The sequence below is a fragment of the Dendronephthya gigantea genome, unplaced genomic scaffold (genome assembly GCF_004324835.1).
Source record: "Dendronephthya gigantea isolate DGI-Jeju-01 unplaced genomic scaffold, DenGig_1.0 000049F, whole genome shotgun sequence".
NCBI lineage: Eukaryota > Metazoa > Cnidaria > Anthozoa > Malacalcyonacea > Nephtheidae > Dendronephthya > Dendronephthya gigantea.
Genome location: NW_021163059.1, coordinates 1,046,079 through 1,060,277, shown reverse-complemented (window position 1 = coordinate 1,060,277; position 14,199 = coordinate 1,046,079). Strand labels below are relative to the sequence as shown.

At 40.0% G+C, this 14,199-nt stretch overlaps 1 protein-coding gene across 1 annotated transcript; it reads left to right on the top strand.

Moving 5' to 3' along the window:
* Positions 1-7,887: 7,887 nt before the first annotated feature.
* Positions 7,888-8,799, top strand: LOC114528340. The gene has a single exon (XM_028549966.1). The coding sequence runs from the start codon at positions 7,888-7,890 to the stop codon at positions 8,797-8,799; it is 912 nt and encodes a 303-aa protein (XP_028405767.1).
* Positions 8,800-14,199: the final 5,400 nt, after the last annotated feature.

Genomic DNA, 14,199 nt, shown 5'->3' with positions numbered 1-14,199 from the left:
TCATTAATTAATAAAATATCTTTGTTATGCATTATAATCTTCCAAAATTCAGAATTGTGAAATTTTTAGGCATGCAGCAAAGCAAATGATCAAATGTAAATGGACAAAATGCTTAAGAGGGCTGTACAAGAAGATTAGTAGATAGGTTTATATGAAAATGTACATTGTCATCAAGACTGTCATTGGCATTGTTGACAGACTTGACTGCACCTACCTTGAAATATTTCGAAAAGTATTTAAACATAATGAAACAATGTTTATTTTTGCTTGTGGGAGATGGGTTCTTTATGTTATGAATGAGTATGTTCTGAAATTAATGTTGTGCAATAGACTTGTCAGATTACTAAAATACAATTTATTGATGTACTGATGTATGATAATACTGTGCGTATTATTCAAACAAAACACAAATCCGGCGCCAGAACTAATTGTCAATTGTGTCACTCTCTATTAAACCGAAAACATGGGCCTGGATGACGACACTGAGTGTCGTCGAACGGTGAAACTTTTCTCCCAATGTAAAAACAACAATTTACTGATTTATTACTCACCTATTTCAATTCGGGCTCGGCCATGACACTGTGCAGTCCACTGGTTTGTGCACACTAGAGCGATGTGCCTCGCTGATTGTTGTTTTGAGATATGAAATCAAGCCAAAATAACTAGTCATAATGTTGGAGATTTTGTTAGTTGAGTTATTGTTAGAGATCAGCTGTGCTACACGGATGTGACGTATGCATGTGTCACAGTCCATGGGGGGTAACGTGGTTAGTTTTTCGGACGAACAAAAACAATGTGTTGTGTTATCGTAGAATTGTGATTTGTGAATGTGAAAAACAAAAAATATACAAGTGAAATGTCGTATTGAAATCATGGGAGGCTTATTTACGACATAGTGGCACCTATCGAACGGGATTGTGATATATTTAAATAGGAAAGAGGGAAAACAAACGGCGAAACTACACGAGAAAAACAAAAATATAAAATATATCGACATGGAGAAACTGGTTTCGGAGCTCGCGAGTAAAGTCAAAGCACTGCGTTTTCGGGCCAGTAAAACTGATGAAATATTGGATAAAAACGAAAAGGAAGCTTGTGAGCGCCAGAAAACATCAATTCTAAGCATTTCTAAGATAGTTATTAATTAACCCATTAAGTGGCATTGCGCCCCCATGCGCCCTGGAATTGGCAAGTGGGTAAGTGGCATTGCGCCCTCATGCGCCCTGAGCGACGCTGTATTTCTATTGGTCAAATATGAAAAACATGCATTGTTTGTTGCCTAGCAACTGATACCTATAAAATCCCCCGAATTCGCTCTTTCAAATGAGACCTCGTGCAAGCTTGTACAAGTAATATTGTCCAAGTTACGAGTGTTTTAAACCGTGCTTTTGCGAAAAAAATTGAAATATGGCTGAAGCGCTTCGTATGTTCGATAGTAGCGAAGAAGAGGAAGATTTCGAGGGCTTTTTGATCGACGAAACGGTTGAAGAGACACGGCCAATCGCAGCGGGAACATCGGCGATTACGTGGCAAGAAATAGCGGGCGAGTCAGACGAAGAAGAAGAAGATTTTTTCGGTTTTTCGGACATCGAAGTAGAAGAGATTGAAAGCGAGAGCGATAGCGAGAGTGATAGTGAGATAAGTAGCGACGATTTTATTGATATTTTTGAATGGAAAGATAGTTTAAGTAGTGTAAATGTTGAAGACTTCACTGCCGACTTTGGTCCTTGTCATGGGTTGAGTCAAGATGCTACCCCTAAAGACTTTTTCGACTTGTTTTTCGGCGATGAATTTCTTGACCATGTTGTGCATGCTACTATTTCCTATGCTCGTTCAAAAGGTGACCAAAATTTTTCGACCGACCGCGATGAGATGTCTGCATTTTTTGGATTGAACATTTTAATTGGCATCAACCGCCTACCCAGAATCAGTCTCTACTGGGATTCAGATATATTTTTGGGAAATCCTGGCTTCAAAACTACAATCCCTTTGAGACGGTTTTGGATTTTGAAAAAGTATTTTCACATTTCGGACCCGCGGCAAGAAAACGCAACCGATAAACTTACAAAAATTCGGCCTCTGATTTCAAAGCTCGAAAACGCTTTTCAAAATGCTTATGTACCAGGAAAAAATATTTCGATTGACGAAGGTTTGGTGAAATTCAATGGTCGTTTATCTTTCAAGCAATATATGCCTAAAAAGCCAAACAAATTCGGTATTAAAGTTTGGATGTTAGCCGATTCGGATACCTACTACGTGCCGCGTTTTCAAGTTTACTTAGGTAAACAACAAAATGACAACGAAAATGATGCGGAAAAGGCGCAAGGTCTCGGTTTCAAAGTCGTTGATTTTCTGGGAAAACCCTACTTTAATGATTACCGACATTTCTTTTTCGATAATTATTTTTCTTCGATCTCCCTGCTTCAGCATTTGTTGGAAAACAAAACTTACGCATGCTCGACCTTGCGCCACAACAGGAAGAACTTTCCTGTCGATTTTAAAAACATAAAACTCAAGCGAGGTGAAATTAGAACTAGGCAAAATGGTAATTCGGTTTGTTTGGTTTGGCAAGATAAGCGCTTAGTTACGATTCTTTCGACCAATGTCGATCCCGAGCCCCAAGTTTTCGGCCCTTTGGATGAGCGCACTGGAAAAACAAAAGCCGTGCCGGAAGAAGAACGCAAAAAACCCGCCGTCATATCTGTTTACAATAAGTATATGAACGGCGTGGACGTAAACGACCAATATAGGAGCTACTACCCTGTCGGATCTCCATCAAAAAAATGGTGGAAGTATTTGACTTGGTTTTTCGTTAATATTTCAATCGTAAACGCGTATATTCTCCAAAATTTGCAGACTGATCGACGCAATCGGTTGAAACACTTAGAGTTTCGGCTTGCCCTGGCAAGGCAACTTATTTCGACCTATAACGGCTACAAGAGAATTTCTAGCGGTCCGACTAGCCGTAAAAAAGAAACTCCTGTGGGTCAAAATGTCAAAGGCCATAGTTTAGTGAAGTCTTCAGAGCGAAAACGAGCGTGTGTGATGTGTGCGAAAGTTGGAAGAAAGCGTGCGTCGGGTAGAACTTTTGAGAGCGTTTATAAATGTGCTCAATGTAATGTAAACCTTTGTAGATTAAGAGCTTGTTTTAATGAATGGCATGAATAAATTTAGTCTAATCTATAGACAAAATCTTCTATGGTTTTTATCTTGTTTTAAAAAAATAAATAGTTTATATAAAAAACAAAAAACTGGCCTTTTGCCAGGCAGTTGCCGAAAAAAGAAGCCCTGAAATGCAGTTCTTCTGAAAGCCGCGTTATAGCACGCTAGTAAAATCTCAGTATTTTTCCCTCAGAGGCTTACTTATTTTACTCAAATTTATATTATATCAATGATGAATTTTCTGTTAATATAATGAGCTCAAAATCAGTGTTAGACAACCTATATTTATAGGTCAATTTCGGCTATAAATATTTTTTTCTTTGGTGCAAAAAACTATGCCTCAGAAGTCACAAAATAATTTGAAGCAAGTCAAAAATCAACTCTTGAAAAAAACCTTTTTTTGATTGTTTAGCAATGCAAAATCTTTTATATTTAAAATCCAAGCTTTAGAAGTATTTTTAAATATAAAACTCAAAACAAAAATTGTTGAAACATCAAAATTTTAGGGAAATCTGGCTTTTGAATATTCATTACCCAAAAATAGCCAAAAAAAGTTTTAAAAATTAGAGATGTGTAAATTGTGCTGTCTTGAAAATAATTTTTTAATGGATGTTTCCCGTATCATTTAAATAAAAATGAAACCCTATATATTAATCTAAATGTTTCCTAAATTTCAAGAGGTTTTATTAATTTGGCAATGAGTAACAGCCATTTTTGTGAAGGCAGTCATTAATTCCTAAAATCGGCCATATTGTTTGCAACTTAGTGGGGTAGAACTATTGCAACAGTCTGCAACTTAATGAGTTAAGCAGAAAGAGAACATCGAAGAGAAGAAATTTTTGAAAGGTGAAACCGAAGAACAAGTCGCCGAATGGGGCACAAATTTCGAAGTAGAACTGGCTAAAGCTGATGATTGTATACGAAAGTTAACTCAAAGAATTAAAGAAATCGATTTACGTGAAGAAGAAGCGAAAAGTATTATGACACATCGACAAAATATGAAATTCGAGCAAGAATTATTACAACAAAAGGCTACGTTTGAGCAAAAATTGAAAGACGAGCAAAATCAAGCGAGTGTAAACAACAAAATATTGGGCGCTAAACTACCCAAACTGCCTATAACTAAGTTTAACGGGAAATTTGAGTCGTGGCTGCCTTTCTGGGGAAAATTCAGATCGGAAATTGATTTGGCGAATCTACCAACATTAACGAAATTCGCGTATTTAAAAGAGCTTTTGGAAGAATCGATAAGAGCAGATATAGACGGACTTCCATTTACCGACGAAGGCTACTCAAAAGCGAAGGAGATTCTCGAAGCGTAGTACGGCCAAACCTCGGAAGTAGTCAATGCGTATGTTCAAAATATAATGAGCTTACCTGTGATCAGTGGAGCGAACCCAAAGAAAATAAACGATTTTTATTTTAAGCAGCTGAGATTCAACGTGCAAAGTCTCGAAACGATGGGTAAACTCGCAGACGTGAAAGGTAATGTTCGATCAACTCTAGATAAGCTGAAAGGAATGAAATCTGATTTAGTTCGCAGAAGCGAAGGGTGGCAAGATTGGAGTTTCACCGATCTACTCGAGCAACTCAAGAATTGGCACGATATTCATCCAATCGAGGAGAGTAATCAGAATATTGTCGAGAAATCTACCAGATCACCATATAAGCAATCACCCTTTTTCCACTCGCGAGATTCGGAACATGAGACATCTCCGCGTGTGTGCGTGTACTGCGAGGACGCCACGCACAAGAGCGTGGACTGCACGAAAGTGGTCTCAGTGGATAATAGGAAGAAAGTCTTGGCCCGAAAAGGACGGTGTTTTAACTGTACAGGTACGCAACATCAGGCAGCGGGTTGTAGAAGTAAATCTAGATGTAAGAAATGCAGTAGAAAGCATCATACCTCGATTTGTGGCGAACAGCCCCCAGCAGAGCAATTATTAACAGCACAACATAACAGTAACAGTACCATAGTATATCCTGTAGTGCTTGTTGATGTTGAGGGTATAAAGTGTCGGGCTCTACTTGATACGGGTGCCGGCAGCTCATACGCGTCTGCAGCACTTCTAGATAGGTTACCAAAACGTGAAAGCAAACGGGAAACAAGGAAAGTTGAAATGATGTTGGGGACTACTACGCGAGAGATGGGGCTACAAACAATCAATGTAAAGGCAAACTCCGGACAGTTTTTCGATGGCAGTCGAAGTGACAAAAGTTGAAAACGGGGAACTTGTTTCACTTGACAATCCAAAATACCAGCAACTTATCGAAAGTAACCCTCATCTCGAGGGAGTTGTGATGGAAGACACTGACTCTAAGGAACGATTACCGGTGCATATAATTTTGGGACCCAGTGAGTATGCCAAACTGAAGACAAAACGACCAAAGCGGGGTATATGATGAATTCAAAGAACAGCTCACACGAAGTTCCGAGAGATGGTACGAGACAGGGCTGCCATGGAGGGCTAACCACCCTCCTTTACCTAACAACAAAAATGGTAGCGTACGTCGGCTACAGAGTTTGGTTCGGAAACTGAAGAGTCAACATCTAACAACCCAGTATGAAGAGATAATCGACGAACAACGTAAAACAGGTGTTGTTGAGCCAGCAGATCAACCAGCAGTTGGAACGGAGTTTTATATACCACATAAGCCTGTTGTACGTCCGAGGGCTGAGTCAACCAAAGTTCGCGTGGTATATGACGCTTCAGCTCGAGCGCACGAAGGTGCCCCATCATTAAACGAGTGTTTACACACTGGACCCCCGCTTCAAAATAAACTTTGGAACGTTCTGGTAAGAGGCCGGTTTTATCCGGTTGCACTATGTGGTGATCTTCAAAAGGCGTTCTTACAAGTCCGAATCAAAGCTAGCGACCGGGACGCATTACGTTTCCATTGGCAAGACGGTAACCAAGCAGAGGTAGTGACTTTGAGATTCACTAGGGCTCTTTTTGGTCCAACGGCATCCCCGTTCCTGCTTGGGGGAGTCATTGAAGCCCACTTATCCACTTGGGAAGATAGAGATGCAGAAACGGTTGCTAACCTTAAACGTGAGTTGTATGTGGACGATCTTATTTCCGGATCTAAAACTGTTGGCAAAGCATCAGAGCTCAAAGTGAAAGCATCTGAAATTTTCGAAGAAGCAGGGTTCCTACTACACAAGTGGCACTCCAATGCCGGAGAGCTTGAATCGGAACAAGACCCAGCGGTGGAAACTACCTATGCTAAGCAACAATGGCATAAACCGTTGGGGGGAGCGTCTGTTCTCGGATTAAAATGGAACAAAGACTCAGATACTTTATCTGTTGTGTTTCCACAAGAAGAAACAGTAGCGACCAAGCGAGGGGTGTTGACAAAACTGGCCAAGATTTATGATCCTCTTGGCATTGCATCTCCAGCAACACTCGCAGGGAAATTACTTTATCGAGCTGCATGTGATCTGAAGAAACCCTGTGATGAACCGATTCCATACGCACTCCATAGACAATGGACCGATTGGGAGAATGCGCTTCCAGAGAATCTGGAGTTTCCAAGATCCTTGGCCACCCACCATGAGCGAATCGACAGTATAGATCTCCACTCGTTCGGGGATGCCAGTGGCAGCGGACTTGCGGCATGTGTGTATGCTGTTGTGAGACAACCATCTGGCATCAATCAGGGTTTGGTTGCAGCAAGATCTCGATTAGCAAAGCCTCAAACGACGATCCCCAGGCTAGAGTTGCTAGCTGCGCACATGGCGGTTAACCTGGTGGAAAATGTGAAAGAAGCTATGAAGGGATTTCCACTGAATGAAACAACATGTTGGTCAGACAGCACAGTGGTCCTGTATTGGTTACAAGGAACTGAAACATACAAACAGTTCGTTGAAAACCGTGTAAGAAAGATCCGAGATCATGATGATGTTATGTGGCGGTATGTCCCGACCAATGACAACCCAGCGGACATGGGTAGTCGTGGAAATCAGCATAGTAAGCAAGACCTGTGGATGAACGGACCTACATGGCTACAAGATCCGGGATCCTGGCCAACAAATATCACTGCTAAGCCATCAGTTGAAAGCGGAGCTGAAACAAAACCTGTGAAAGACTTTGTAAATGTCGCTGTGATACAAAATAACGAAATAGACGATGTGCTTGCAAAATTTAATTTACAGAAGGCAATCCGAATATGCTCATGGATCCAACGTTTCATGAATAACCCATTACGAAGTCGAGAGACCGCTAGCATCGCGGGACCTTTGACCGCGACCGAGATGGAACGTCAGAGAGTATTGTTCATCAAACATGCACAAGAAAGTTCAACTAGTGAGGAAGACCGGGCTGCGCAAACCTCAAATCCAATAAGATCGGTGTTCTAGAATGTCATGGTCGCGTTCAAGGGGAGTATCCCGCATTCATTTCGGACAGTCATATACTTGCACAGAGAATGCATGGTGGTATTGGTATGACAATGACCGAAGTGCGCAGAAGATACTGGATACCGAGGCTAAGACGACTCGTTAGGAAGGTTCGTAACCAGTGCTACGGTTGCAAGAGATTCAGGTTATCAGCATATGCAACACCAAGGACCGCAGTTCTACCCACTACTCGTACGCAGGGTACTAATCCATATCAAGTGATTGGGGTTGACTATGCTGGTCCCATACAATATCGCAAGAGAAATGGACGAGATGGGAAATCATATGTTTTACTGTATGCATGCAGTTTGACAAGGGGCATCTACATGGACCTTTTGCCGAGTTTAGAGCTAACAGAGTTTATTTTGAGTCTCAAGCGATTTATTGCACGAAGAGGGCGTCCTGAACGAATATATTCAGATAATGGCGGAACGTTCATTGGCGCCGCGAAGTGGATGAAAGCTGTGTGGGAGGATGAGCGAATACAAAATTTTTTATCCATCAACCAGATAACCTGGCAATTCAACTTGAGCTGCGCCCCGTGGTGGGGCGGGCAGTTTGAACGGATGATCGGTTTGGTTAAAGGAGCATTGAATAAAACAATCGGCAACGGTTTTCTAGCATGGAACGAGCTTGAGGAAGTGCTATTAGACGTGGAAGTGGCGTTAAACAATAGGCCCCTCGGATATGTGGAAGATGACGTACAACTCCCTGTTTTAACACCAAGTAGCATGCTTTATCTCAACAGCAGCATTGTACCTGTGCTTCAACCTCATCGAATTGAGAATCAAGATTTACGGAAACGTGCGAAGCATTTACGCAAGTGTAAAGAAGCCTTGTGGAAGCGCTGGAGCCAGGAATATCTCCGAAGTTTAAGAGAAAGGCATCGAAATTTAATCGGCTCGAAGGGAGACGTGCCAGCAGTGGGTGATGTGGTAATCCTCAACACAGACGAAAGGAATCGTGGGAAATGGCCGTTGGGTATAATCGAGGAGCTCATCGCGGGAAAGGATGGTATTGTAAGGGTTGCAAAAGTTCGTGCAGGTAAAGGACAACTGGAAAGGGCGGTTCAACATTTGTTCTCGTTGGAACTGTCGTGTGATCGGAAAAGAAAACATAATCCAACCGAACTTAATCCAGAAGCAGAGATCTTTCGTCCAAAGCGACAGGCCGCGGTGGATGCGGGTCGACGAATTCAAGAGCTACTGAAATCCGAAGATGCGGACAATGTGTACTAGTTTATGACCAAAGGTCGAACAAAACAGTTGGAACACATTTCTTTAAGACAAAAAAACAACAACAAACTATAATCCTAAAATCTCCAGGAACAGAACAAATATATCTTCTCCGAATTTATATTGGGGGAGGGTGTTGGAGATTTCGTTAGTTGAGTTATTGTTAGAGATCAGCTGTGCTACACGGATGTGACGTATGCATGTGTCACAGTCCATGGGGGGTAACGTGGTTAGTTTTTCGGACGAACAAAAACAATGTGTTGTGTTATCGTAGAATTGTGATTTGTGAATGTGAAAAACAAAAAATATACAAGTGAAATGTCGTATTGAAATCATGGGAGGTTTATTTACGACAATAAGCAGTTATCAGGATATTATTGGTTGAGCAAAGCTGAACATACAACAGTTAATTGATTTCATATTCCAAAATGACAATCAGCTAAGCGGCAGGATTTACATTGTTCAGAACGCGCTGATGCTGAATCGGGCGCAGCTACAGGCCATTTTCTGCAAATTTGAATCGTTAAAACTTGCAACTACATTTTTAAAGATATTTGAGGGATTTTTGCTAAAATTTGGACTGTTTTGTGAAGTGTTTTGCTGTTTAGCACTGTCCCATTAAAGCCTTTGGATTTGTACATTACACGCAGGTGACTCAACAGCAAAGTTCAAAATATGAACTCCTTGCCTAAATTTTTGACATTCAACTACGATGTTGACAAATGTTGGCAATGCTCGCTCAAGATGGGAAAAATACATAAATTAACTGGAAAATCGATTTGTTGGCATGAATCTAAGAGATGACAATTGTAAACATGGCCTTCTACTCCACTAGGTCAGCAAGGCAGTTGACAATATTTACAAAGCTGAGAAAGGAAACAGCGCTGCCACTTACAATGAAACTAATAAGGTACTTGCAACCTATTTCAAACCTAAACAAAACATCCAAATGGAAATATTCAATTTTAGAAGCTGCAAACAAAAAGCTAACCAATCACTCTACGATTTTGTCACAGAGCTTAGATAATTAGCCAAAAACTGTGAGTTTACAGATGTTTATCTCAAATAATTTTATCTCTAGTTATTCAACACTGCAGCTAATAATTTCTACGCAAACAAGCACTTTGCAAACCTGATAAATCCCTAAAGGATATTCTCGAACTAGGAAAACCTTAGAAGCTGTATTCAATTGTCTACATGAAAAAAGCCTGACTATTAACAAAAACAAATGCCCCTTCAATCAAGAAACATTTTTTGGCTTGTATTTGGTACAGATGGAGTCTCTCCAGTCCCCAGCAAAGTTAAAGCTATCAACATTCCACCAACATTGCAGAGATTAAAAGTTTTCTAGGAATGACAAACTACTGCTCGTGTTTCATCAAAGGATATGCAACCATCTCTCGGCCCTTACGATACTTAACAGAAGCAACTGCCACTTGGTACTGGCCCAATGAGCAAGAAACAGCCTTTCGTTCCCTCAAGAATAGCTTAACAAGCACTTCAATAACAAATAACAAGTATAAATTTGTTTGATCCAGTATGTAAATGTATGCTGCCTTGACAATATCAGATAACTGGTTCCTAAAGAAATTAGAACCAGAATATTACATGTAGTATGGAACAATTCTATCTTGATGAATGGCTGATAAAAATCAACAACTGGTAAGCGGTTTGGTCAGCGGTTGACAAATTACTTCATGTTGGAATAACATTACAGATTGATGGTGTGAACACCCCAATATATCCCGAAATGATCCTATTTGTGCCATTTTCACTTTTGAGCGCGATATTTTGGTTGGTTTTAGGAGTTTGCGATCATATTCTGGTAAAAGGTATGTTATATTTTCCTACGTTTGCATCAGTGGTGTAGCAGCATCGATAATTACGGGGGCAGAATATATTCATGTTCTGCATTATCAATTTCTTTTCAAATCTATTGTCTTTGCAGTCTGTCAACATGAATATACAATTATTGATGCTACAATCCTGGTCAAAACATTGACGACACTCAGTGTTAATTGCCACTACATTCAGTAGTCACGGAATATATTTCAAAATTCTCCCCCATTCCCGCACAAATCAATGTTGGGTGATGTGTCAGAACTCATTCAAGTATTCAGCATGGACTCAACATTGATTAGGGGGGCGAGGGGGGAAATTGAGACAGAAATGTTGATGTTTTGCATAAAAAACTACAAATCATTTTGAGTGTAGTCAATGGTTTTGGCCAGGATTGTAGCTACGCCACTGGTTTGCATTATGATTTGTGTCGGTGGGCTTAAAACATACATATTCCAAATGAACAGTTACTGCAGTACTGCACATGCTTTTATAGCCTTTTAATAGAATTTAATAGGCATGTGTACTACAGAAATTCACCACGAAGATGAAATTTTTATTGATGAGTAGGAATAAACACAATCACTGCCATAAGAGGTCCCAGTAACAAATTTTCCATGGAGTATTCTATTGGCAGCATGGTTGAATCCAACTATACTGACAAGCTATAAAGATAATTTTATAATTACATGTCCATGGGTGGCATTCCAATACGTTTTTCCCTTAGCAATATATTCAGAATTGATATTGGGGAGTAATTCTATAAAAAAAATAAAAAAACCACTTGTGTTTACAGTATACAAATAGTGGTATGTAAATTCAATTCCTAGATTTAACTCAGTACCAGCCAACCAATGTATTCCATTTATTCTTGTAGTTGCTGCTGCATATAAGCAGCATGTTTTATTTGCCAAACATGCAAGAGTATTGTCTCTGCATCAATATACTGTTATATTTTTCAGCTTCTTCAACACCAAAATATGAGGAATGCCCATTTACAAGTTCAACAGTGAAGTCTTTTGCCAATTATAAACTAAGCAAAGGGAAAGAATCGAAAGAAAGAGTATCAAGGTCAAGTGATAAGAAGAAAAACAAGATAGAAAATGTTGTCATTTATGTTGGCCTCATGGAATGGTGTGAGAAGAAGCAAAGGGTTCCAACAAATACTACATATGTTATGTTGTGTAAAGAAGCTGAGCAAAAGTGGAAAAACTTTCAGTGATTTATATGCTGAGAGTCGAACATACTACCTACTGTATGAAGATGGGCAGCAAGCTGTGTTCATACCAGGTTCAGACAAGGAACCATCCTGCTAGTCATAAGTCATAATCCTTCCACTAGTTCCCTTTCAAACATTTCAGACCAGATTGAAGAGCCTGATAACCCTGATAAATATCCTTGATGCAATAGTACAGTCAGTATTGACCTTACAGCTGCAGCAACAGCAGATGTAAAGCCTGACTCACAAGCAAAGGCCGCGGAACTGGGGGGGGGACTGGGGCATGGTGCCCCCCACTTTTTTGAAAACACCAAAATGTGCCCCTTTTTTCAAGTGAACATGCCCTTCTTTGAGTCATTAAATGTGCGTTATTGTTAACAAAAAATATGAAACAGGAGTACATGATCTCAGACTCAGTAGATATTTGTATGTAGCAAAATGTTGCATTGCAGTTGTAATTAATAATTACGTAAGGTATAACCTACGAAAACTGGTCTTCGTTGGGCACTAGGATCAAAATCAAATATAATTATTTGTATTTAGCTGTCTTCGTAGAAGTCCGACTATTCGCATAATTAATTGTTTAATTGAAAATTATAGATTTGATTCCAAAACACAACGTAGCTAACAAATAGTTGAATTTGTAGTAAAAACCTGCTAGCTCAGCTGTGCTAGTAGGTAATGACAAATTTACGATGCCTAGTACTGAGAGACGAAATTTATTAATTGAAAGTGCAGCAAAAATACCAAAGCTTACTAGCTTTTTTAAAATTGTAAACAACGTTCCAGCTGATACAGTTGTTGAGCTCGAAAACGAAGCAGATGTCAATACTGAACCAAGCTCGACTGTAACGACGGTGGCTATGCCACATACAGATGGTAATGATGGTTCTTGTGTTACACCTAATATGCCAGCACTATTATCTGCAATGTCTGTAGCACTGCTCACTTTTGCAATTCCTGACAAGCAAGCATCTACTCATTCCAACTTTTCGGATTCTTGTACAAGTATGGCAAATGAATCATCAGCTGAAATTGGAACACTGCCAGCCCTGTCTCGATTCCTGTTGTTAAAAGGTGAATGAAAAGGCTTTCCATCGCACTGATGACATCATAAAATGTACATCATTAAAGCAAAATACTAGTAGAGAAGGAAAAGTGTGTACATGTCCATCTTCTATTTTCGCCAAGTACACATGGGTTACATACTGCATGATGAAAGGTACAATCGCCTGTTTTTTTCTGCAAAAAGGCAAACAAACACTCATCACATTTTGTAATAATTGGAGAAGATGCTTTTTCAACAGGCGAATTCAGCAACTGGAAGAAATGCCACGAAAATTAAAAAAACATTCAGAGTCAAAGTTTCACCAGGAAGCCAGTAAAAAAGTCTTGTGTTTTGATGACCCAAAAAGTGATATTGCAGCAGCTTTGGTCAGTGCGTTAAAGAAGGGCCAAGGAACTCGAAGAAGAATGCTGATGCAACAGCTCAGTACATTAAGGTGCCTAGCCTGTCAAGGAAATGATAACATTTTCCCTTAAAGGTGTTTGGTTGCGATGCAACTTGAAGATTGTCGATGGCAGACATATGATGGTGCGGCCAACATGGCAGGGTGCTTAAGTGACACTTTGAATTTGGTGCAAGAATTAGCAGTCTTTATTCGGTCCTCTCCAGCACAAATGGCTCAATACCAACACATTGCTCAAGCTTGGAAGACGACAACACCATTTTGAGAATCCTCTATTGCTGTTATCCGATGGACAGTTAGAACTAAAGCCATCTCAGCTATCATAAATAATTATGAGGCGCTGTACTCCACAATTTTCAGCATTGCTAAAGAAACAACCAAGGCATCAGTACGTGATACAGCTTTGCCCACAATATCTTCAGTGTATGAGCAAGTTGCAATTACTTTGCAAAATCCTTCAGTAACTGCGCAAACAACCGTTACGTGTATTGAATCCCTGAAAAACAACCTAAATGACTAGAATTTGACCTAGACAACGTGGTTAGGCACCTGTACAAAGACGACTGCGATTTTAAACAGCTTGAAATTGAGCTAAACTTTTTAAAAGGAGTAATAAATCAACGCCTTCCAGAAGTAAAAAAGGTCACATCGATTGACACTATCACTTCACTATTTTGCACTGAAGAAAAGCCAACACAGTCACAGATCAACCTTGCGTTACCTAATCTCGTCCAAATATTACAGATCTACCTACTTGCCCCAATGAGTGCTGCCTCAGGAGAACGATCATTTTCAGGACAGCATTGTGTTAAGACATATTTAAGAAGCACAATGACCAACGCACATTACAGTAATCTGATGGTGCTGCATGTCAAC

Bases quoted from the DNA above. Each gene is read 5' to 3' on its own strand.
- LOC114528340 (XM_028549966.1), top strand. From the start codon at position 7,888: ATGGACCTTTTGCCGAGTTTAGAGCTAACAGAGTTTATTTTGAGTCTC.